Source organism: Rhopalosiphum padi, chromosome 2 (assembly GCF_020882245.1).
Source record: "Rhopalosiphum padi isolate XX-2018 chromosome 2, ASM2088224v1, whole genome shotgun sequence".
Lineage (NCBI taxonomy): Eukaryota > Metazoa > Arthropoda > Insecta > Hemiptera > Aphididae > Rhopalosiphum > Rhopalosiphum padi.
This window is the reverse complement of record NC_083598.1, coordinates 84,138,022-84,147,670: the sequence shown is the minus strand read 5'-3', so window position 1 is coordinate 84,147,670 and position 9,649 is coordinate 84,138,022. Positions and strand designations below refer to the sequence as shown.

General features: G+C 24.6%; 1 protein-coding gene across 1 annotated transcript; it reads right to left on the bottom strand.

The window, feature by feature from the left end:
- Positions 1–3,402: 3,402 nt before the first annotated feature.
- LOC132919104 (mutS protein homolog 4-like) lies at positions 3,403–9,296 on the bottom strand. The gene is made up of 9 exons (XM_060980452.1): positions 9,061–9,296; positions 8,814–8,917; positions 8,503–8,722; positions 8,146–8,247; positions 7,910–8,039; positions 7,275–7,303; positions 6,368–6,576; positions 4,822–5,005; positions 3,403–3,697 (listed from the first exon to the last, which is right to left on the bottom strand). The coding sequence occupies exons 1-9, from the start codon at positions 9,169–9,171 to the stop codon at positions 3,494–3,496; spliced, it is 1,293 nt and encodes a 430-aa protein (XP_060836435.1). The 5' UTR covers positions 9,172–9,296; the 3' UTR covers positions 3,403–3,493.
- Between the last annotated feature and the right edge of the window lie 353 nt (positions 9,297–9,649).

The window sequence follows — 9,649 nt, the reverse complement described above, 5'->3', positions numbered from 1 at the left end:
CGTGTGATGCGATGACATAATAACGATAATATTATTTAAAACTGTTGTATAATAATAACGGACAACGGTATAGATATTAAATATTAATACAATATTTATTGAGAATGTAGGTTTATAGTCGCGTATTAATTGTAATTTGTATTATACAATATTGCAGATTTATTATAATAATTATGTAACCTATGTGTTATACAGAGTGATTAATTTAAATGTAAGAATTATATTTTTATTGAAAAGTATTGTTATTTTTGAAAATAATGATTGCGGATAAATTTAATATACTAAGAAACTACATTTTTTGAAACAAAATTATTTTTATAATATTTCTAATTGTCAACATATATTAAGATTATAGATTTTTGCAGAATGACAACAGATATTTTTATTTTCAAATTATATTAATAAAAACAATCAACGTTTATGAAAATATTTTATTACAGTTTGAACAAAATAACATTTATGAAAAAAAATGTATTATACCTTTTCAAATGACAATATTTATGTTTATTTCTTTATTTTAACTTTTTATTCTAAAATTGAATAATTTTTTGCGAATATCAATGTATAAAATTTTAGTTTTTTACGAGTAATAATTAAGTGTCAGAAAACAGTTTCATTAGAAAACAATTTACAGTAAAATTTGAATCTTATTACCAATACCAATATATAATATATAAGTATACGTATAGTAAACCATTCAGTGATTAGTATGTAAAGGGGTATCATACAAACACTCACGATGATGATGACATATTGCAATTATACATATCATGAAGGCTTCCAAATCCCGCGTTTGATTAGATATACTAATAAAAAAATTATATAATTAACCACTAGGTCAAACTGTCCAAATTATATAATACGCCAAGCTATTGAAGTATATGAATTAGAAAAAAAAAATGATTAAAATGACAACGACACAATGAAAGCCACAATGCCTAAACGAAAACCTATCGCAAAATAACTTATCTTGTGATATAGGCAAATTATAATATAGTCAAAGAGCTTGGTGTCATTTGCATGATATTTAAATATTCAATTGTATTGCGATATATGATGTAAAACGATATTATCACTCTTATTCGAATTATACATCAAAGATCGAGCGAAGTAGATTAAGTTGACAAAAAACAAAATTAATTACATTTCTCCTATAATAATTTCTATGTCTTATCTCCTATATAAAAACATCAAATAACTAACAACTCTACTCGTATATTCGTGAAATATGCGTAAAAAAAATGTATAGCTATCCAAATTCAATTACATTAGAATAACTAAACCCAGATTTCCACCATATCGAGCATTCGAACGTTGTGTAGAGTTGAATACAGTACTTATAGGCAATGTGTTACCAACAATTTGTTAACTATAATTAATAGATGTTAGAAAAAATATTGTAAAGTACAGCTTAAATTACTCAAATATTAGAATAAATAAAATATTTTATGGTTGCAAAATTAATCATTACTTCACCATATAATTATAATTATATTGTATACCATATTATATATATTTCTGCAAATAAATAAAAATATCTTGAAGATTGAAAATATATTGAAACTCACACAGTTGCACACAAATTTATAGAATCGAAGGAATATAATACAACAATACTAGAGATTTTTAATTTTTATAAATATCAAACCAAACTTATCGAAAACAAATTTTAGATTCTGAGTGGAGCGATGAATATAATATTGATTTTACTTTATGTGTTTTTTTTAATTTCTTATTTATTTAATCTAATTTTTAGAAACAGTAAATATACTTAAATTTTCAACTTCAACAATTTTTCTGACAAAAAAAATAATTTAGATGGTATTTTGGGGCTTAAAAGTAAAAAATTCCAATTACTATTTTTAATCACTGGGATAAATAAAAAAACAATTAATGACGATAAATGAGAATTTTTAAACAAAACCAGTTTCTGACTAAATCAAATTTCTTACTTTGTTGTAATTCAAAAATGAATTTTATAAATACTTTAAATTTTCACCAAATGTTTATATTAACATTTTCGATGTATAGAATAATTTTCAAAATGGATTGACTTTTTTTTTATCTATTATCAACAGTATCCAGCTAGAATCGTTATTTGTAAGTATAAATATAAGTACAAAGGTATAAAAATGGGACACATAATGTGACTTTAATACGATATTATATTATTATACAATACATAATTAATCAAATGTTTTATATATTTTTAAATTATATGTACATAATTTAGGCTATTTAGCGTCTTTAGTTTCTCGTATCACGTAAGATTTTAAACACCTCATGATCATTATACATAAATAAATCCTATTAAATACAAGCTATATACATAAATTAAATTATTATCAGATATTTTAAGTGGTTCAAACAAACAAACATTAACCCACACGTATATAAAATTAAATTTAAAGGTTAAAACCTATAGCTGATTACATGTGTATGTACAATAGATGATAAAATACTAGTTCCTTATATATATATATTATTTACTAAAATATCTTAAGGTTTATTACACAATACACAAAACTTTAGTTTATATTAACTAAAATCTATAGACTATAGATAATATAAACATGAATAGGGTAATATACTAATATGTATTTTATTCAAGTGGGATAGAAAAGTTTACCAGTTACCAGAATGGTTATAGGCTTATATACAATCAAGGTTGTCAAAAAAGAAACAATATTAATATTAATTGAATTCAAAATTTGGCAAGTAACTGATGATCAAATATTTTCCTTTAACTTTTCTCAAACCATCCCATAACTATATATAAATAAAAGTGTATATGTATATCCATTATTATACACAACTTGCATAAACTAAGAAAAATCTTCTTCAAAAACATTATATCGAGACACGTTCTGGCAGAAAATTGCAACCTTTTTAAAAAAAATTACAAATCCATGTTAATCATAATGATTTGTTGAATTAATCCTTTTCTACGGTTTCAGTCATAATGGTTGTATCTATGATATAAGGCATAACCCGCATGGATTTTATATTGTTGCAAACTATGCAAAGGCGTAGTGGTAGCTGAAGATTCCGAAGTAGGAAGTAACATTATTGGATTACCGATTTTTAATATTAATTCTTGTGGAGACAATACCGATCTCGGGCACCTTTTGTGGTTAATAAATAAATTGTTTAATTAGATATAAAAATGTTTAATTTTTGTTATAAAGCAATATTTAATCTGTTAATCACATACCTACCCAATTAATAATTTATATTAAATTTATTTAAAATAACAATGCAACAAAATATTACCGTTGTATTCTATATTATATAAAATTTATTATTTTTATTTGAGACTTAAATATAATTACTAATTTAACAGTTAAATAAACTTATACTGATCTTTTTAAACTAAACTATTTAAAAATGTTAAAACAATGTATATTTTTCTGTAAGTTATGTAGAATTATTTATTGATGATGTATTATAATCAATTAATCTATTTAATCTTTATACGTATATACTAGTATACCTATACTTCATTATCAGAATCTATATATTCCATCAATGGATCAATGTTTTTTCTTCTGTTCTCTTTTAGTTTATTCATCATTTCTAATACAACCGACTGAATATTTGATATATTGAGACATTCTGTATCTTTCATGTTTAACAGGTTTTGAATACAATTATCCAAAATCAAGTCTGCTTCATTTGATGGATTGTCTGGTAACGCCTTTATTACGTGAGAACCATTACACAATTACAATAATATTTTAATAATGGCAATCTTATAAAATATATATATATATATCAACAGAATCATCGTACGACACTTAAACTTGCACGAATATTACTTAACTAAAGATAGAAGCCACTTAGTCTTTAAAAAAAATTAAAAATTTGTTAATTGATCGGTAAATAAAAATTTTATTATGCATCTGCAATCACAACGGTGACCTGTTTTATCTCGCGATAACATGAACCTCTTATCTCATTGATTAATTATTATTAATCCGTGATAAACATGCCTGTTATGTATTCGCAAAGAAAAACTATTAAAACCATCCCATCGCTCTTAATACTTAAATCAAATATTATACAGAATGTGGCAAATAATAATCCCATCATGAGTACCTTCTAATAATTACTGGAGCATTCTAAATGGCATTAAACGTACCAGACAACCTAATCAATCATCAATTAAAAAAAATAGCATTTTAAATATTTATTCGTGGTGTAAATGACTTGTATTGAAAATTATAAAGCCACCAAAGTTGATATATTTTTTTGTAAAAATTTAACAGACGGTATACGATCATAATATTATCTATACGAGCGTTAACGCACTGAAAACTTTTAGAGTGACATTATAAAATTCCTTTAGTGTACTAAGCAAATTTTCGTACATATTAAATGAAACACGAAAAGCCTTCGCCTTTCAGAATATTGTCAATGGTGATTAGAAACCTAGACCTGACGATCTCCGTTGATAAGTGATAATATAAAAACTAACTCCTAATCAATAATTGATAATAAGTAAATACGTAATAAACGTATATATTAGGTACGACTTAAACGAATCTTATTTGTATTTATAAAGTTCAAATGTTTTTATTAGAATAAATATTATAATAGTTTTGACTGTTTATAATAAACACATGTTGGTACGTCACTTATTAAAATCAAACAGATGATTTAATTTTAATATTATATTATAACCTATACATAGATATTTAGAATAAATAAGCTAAAGTGCATTAACTATTAATTTCTCGTTAATGGTATATTAAATATTTAAATAAATGAACCAATTAAAACTTAATTAGATTGAATGCAATAAAGCTTCTGTATACTTACTACTCTTGTTTGACGTAAACATTTCTCAATTTCTATAGCATTTTCAATTAAATGTTCAGGCATTTTTACATCCCTAGCCAAGGTTAGTCCATAGTCATCAAAATTCGTTACTCCAGGGCATAATTTATACGTATAAGTCAATCTAGTCGTAAAATCTCTCGCGGGTAATGCCTCCATATGATAACTAGAATAATATATATGTAATACATATTATGTATATATTTATTTATAATAAAAAATACAAAAACAGTAATTATATTATTTTGATTGATCAATATATAATATGATGGGAATTTTCGAGAAATAGCCTGACTAAAATTCTAGTAGAAAACTGTTTATAATTTTATATTATGACTTAATAAGTAATATTATTACACCAAAAATAAACTAAAAATAACTTTCATTTTTTGGTAAGCAATTTGCCAATTTTATTTAAGTCACTATCATAAACCAATTATTGATAGACAACAGCGAGTGTTCAAAAATTAAACTTGTATAAAACAGGGATTTCACGATGGATAATATTACGGGAAAATGCGCGTGCATTAAATTTTGTTTCAAAATCGTTGAAAATACTACTGAGTCATTTAACTTAATAAATTTAGTTTTCAATGGTAATGCTTTAGGTCAGCGGTTCTCAACCTTTTTATATTCGCGTACCACCTACACAGTTTGAAAATTTTTACGTACCACCTGACCATTTTTTTAATTTAATAATATATACGTTTATGTTACAAGAATAGAATTTTATTTCATTAGGAATTACAAAATGATAGGAATTAAATATTTAATGTACAAAAAGAAATTAAATTAAATTAAATATATACAATTATTATTATTAACTAAATAAAGAAAATAATATTTAAGGTTAATAATGATTCATTCAAATTTTTTTTATAAAAGGAGATTTTCTTCGCGTACCACCTATGAGCTTTCCGCGTACCACTAGTGGTACGCGTACCATAGGTTGAGAAGCGCTGCTTTAGGTTATTATAAAACTATTTACAGGTCCAAACGTTTAAAGAAGGTCATATGATATCCTGGGTAAGCTTCAACATCGCAAACAGATGATAACATTGCTCTTGTTCGAGAAAAATATAAAAACGAGCGAATATTAGCTATCGGTCAAAAAGCCAATGAAGTTATAGTATATCATTTGATAAATTGACAAATCGGGTACCTATGAAAAACGTGTCTGAAATATTAGTACCAAGGTTACTAAATGCCAAGGACCAAATATAACATCACATTATTACAGAAAAGGTAAAAACATTTTCCTTTAGATAAAATACGATTTCATAGGCTGCAAAACTGTTGGTAGCACCAAACATTGTATAGAAGCTAAAATAAATCATTTTGAAATATTAAATATAATTAAAAAAAAATTTAATCTGTAACTTTTTAAACACGTCTTGTATAAAAAGGTCATTATTTTGTCTTGCTACAAGTATTCATAGTTTATCATTAAAGTATATCAAATCAAACTACATTTAAGCTTCACGTCCCTAAGTTGAATTATTATGAAAATGTATCACTGTTTTGTTACTTTAATACATTGCAGTATAAATCTTGAAGTTTTGTTATCAAAATACTGTGCGTAGCAAAAAATATAAAAGCACAAGATTGCATTATGTGTTCACAAATTGCCCATGCTAAACTTGATCCTTCTTCGCAAGAAGTAGCTCGGCATAATTCATCAATAATTACTAAACTATGTTTCGTAAGTGAAGGAAGTATACCATTTAATTCTTTTATCTAAAAATTACATTTTATAATATCAATTATTATTAAAAAAATATGTCTAAAATTCTAAGTAATTTATCGTATTTCCATATTAAATATATTTCATGAAATTATAAAATAATTAATGTCTACCGAGATAGCAAAATATAAAATAACAATATTACTCGGGGCGAAATTTAAATAATACGAACTGCCTTTATTTATTGATTTTATTAAAGGTATCTACTCGTATTCATTCGCAATGAATATTTGAACAAAATAATTTATTATAACATAAATATAATTAATAATAAAATCGATTATGGTTTACTTTTAATTTGCTTAAGTAGGTATTTGAAATTATAATAATGAATCGTAATAACTAATAACTGATAAACTAACATTAAAAGAATCACCCTGTGATATAAATTATTTTTTAAAAAAAACTTTAAATAAATACGTTTTCGTAGAAAAACGTTATCAGTGAACAAATGTTGAGGTTTACTTTTTAGTATTAATTTTTGTATAGTACTATACAGGTTCACATTAAACACAATTTATTTAATTAATGATACTGAAATTACTACCTACACGAAAATTGTTATCTGTTTAAATTATTATTACAAGGCAAAGATATATATTTGTTTTAATATGTAATTAATATCAACTATCAAGATTTAGTAACACAATACGACCTTAAAAATGTGTTAAATATTATAGGACACTATTACAAGCGTTGTCCGGGTTGCATGAACAATCACTAAACAATGAATAAAAAAAATTAATAATAATAAAGATAATGAATCAATTATAGAGAGCTAATAGTCCTTTAAATATGGTTTAATGGTCCATAAATAGCCCATTAAATTGTATTGAACCATTAAAGAATCAATATTCCATGCAACTCGATTTATAAGAACTTAAACGTGATATATTTTTAATAAATAATTAATAAGATAATTTTGATTTATAATATTAATCCTCCGGATCCTCGTGTTATTAAACAAATATAACTGTACACCACTGTTTAATTATTAAATGCATTTTTATTTTATAGGAAAAAACATATCTTCAAGTTATATTTTATGTGTTATTAATAAGTTCTTGTTTTTAAAAATAAATCATTTGTACTTTCTAGTCCTTTCTTACGAATCAGTATATTGCTAGTTCTTATAGAAATATTTTAATTTTAATATGATATACCCAACTTATAACTGATCCGAAATGGTATTTTAAAAACATAATTTGATGTTTTAATAACTATTTTAATAATCATATAAAAATAAAGAACATTAAAATCTTAATTTTCTGATGCAAATTTAATGTGTTCAATTTTACATTAAAATACGATAGGTATATAGTATACATATTAGATGTAATACCTCTAAAACCCATGTTGATGCATTCGATTCTATGCTATCTCCAAAACCAATTCTCGTAAACAATCGATCACAAATACGAAACTGAGCAAATGTTGCAGGTACAAAACATCCGATCTGAAATTTTAATAAAATAGCAAGGTAATTTAAATCCTTATATTATGTGGATGGTGTTTCTTAATAACGAACCGGTGCGTCACTGGCATTGAAAAGGTTAACCTACCTGAGCAATAATTTGCAATAATGCCACTTGACGTATATAAATACTTTTTCCACCCATATTAGGTCCGGTGATGATATTTAAATTCTTATCAGTTGAAGCAAACTAAAATCATAAACAAAATCGAATTTAAATGATATATCATTAAAAATTAAAGACAGATGATGTTCATCGTCGAGTCTAGTTTTTGCTTCCCTACAATAATGAAATACTTAAAAAACATATTCTACTCGTATATATTTTTATTTAATATAAAAATATTAAGATTTTAATTTTTAATTACAGTTGTTTTTTTTAATTTAAATTCTGTATACATCGATTTTGTACAGTAATAATTATTTAATTATTGTTAAAACTTACAATATCGTTATCAATTGTAACAATTGAATTAATAATATCTAATATTGGATGTCTTGAACTTTTGATATCCATGTATTGTCCAAATTTGGGTCTAGTTGATCCTGAACGCGTACTATATTGAGCGAATGAAAATATCAAGTCTAAGTCAGCAATACCATTACACAGATCGTATATACAACTAATATATTTTCTTAACTCTTTTAGCATTTCATTTAATATTCTAAGTAAAATAAAAATAAATATTTATAAATTTTAATTTGATTAACATTTTTTAATGTTAACATTTAAAATTGTAAGTTCATTTAACTTACGCATTAGTCAATATTTCTACTTCATTTAAGGCTTGAGTAATACGAATATTTAGCACTAATAAATCTTCCGTTGTAAATTTTACAATATTTTTTACGCATTCAACCTACACAAATTAAATTTTTTAGTATAGACATATTTGAAAAACAACTGATACTCATAATTTAATAGTAGTGTTAAATGATTATTACTTATTTTTCATATTAAAATTATGTATTTATTTATCACAACATTTAACAATTAGCTTACATTTTTACATATACTCGGAGGATGTTTGACATTGAAATTTTTAATATTCTTTAGTTCAACTTGAACATGAAAACCCCTTTTACATGAATTTTGTGCAAACAAATGTTCCATATCTAATTGTTCCCCTAAAACTTTTACTTTATCTAAAACAGTAAATTATATGTATACCAGTGATATGAAAATAATTTGTATAATGCTTAACTTATTAATATCGTATACGATATTGCTTATAAGCAATTGAGAATAGGTGGTAATCAAAAAAAAGGTTCAGGGGCTGAGTCCTACTCAAAAAAAATCTTTCAAGCCTCTTAAAAAATAATTGAAATATTTTCCATAATCTTTATATAAAAGTAGGTATTATACAGATTATATTTAAAATAAATGTGGTTGATTCAAAAAAAGGATTGCCTATTCTCAATAAATGACTTGTAGCGTGAACGCCACACGGTAATTAACACCCATTTAAAATTAAGAGGACATCTCACCCGCATGTGTTGTCTCCGTCTTACACACGTACCACATGTTAAATTTTCGTTCATCAGTTTCAATAGTGTGCTTTTAGTTATTTTAATATTAGAGTGAATTGACT

Coding starts and splice junctions, on each gene's coding strand:
- LOC132919104 (XM_060980452.1), bottom strand. CDS start 9,171: ATGGAACATTTGTTTGCACAAAATTCATGTAAAAGGGGTTTTCATGTT. Junction 8,723..8,813: donor GTAGAAATATTGACTAATGC/GTAAGTTAAATG, acceptor TATTTTACTTAG/AATATTAAATGAAATGCTAA. Junction 6,577..7,274: donor ATGCAACCCGGACAACGCTT/GTAATAGTGTCC, acceptor TGTAATTTTTAG/ATAAAAGAATTAAATGGTAT.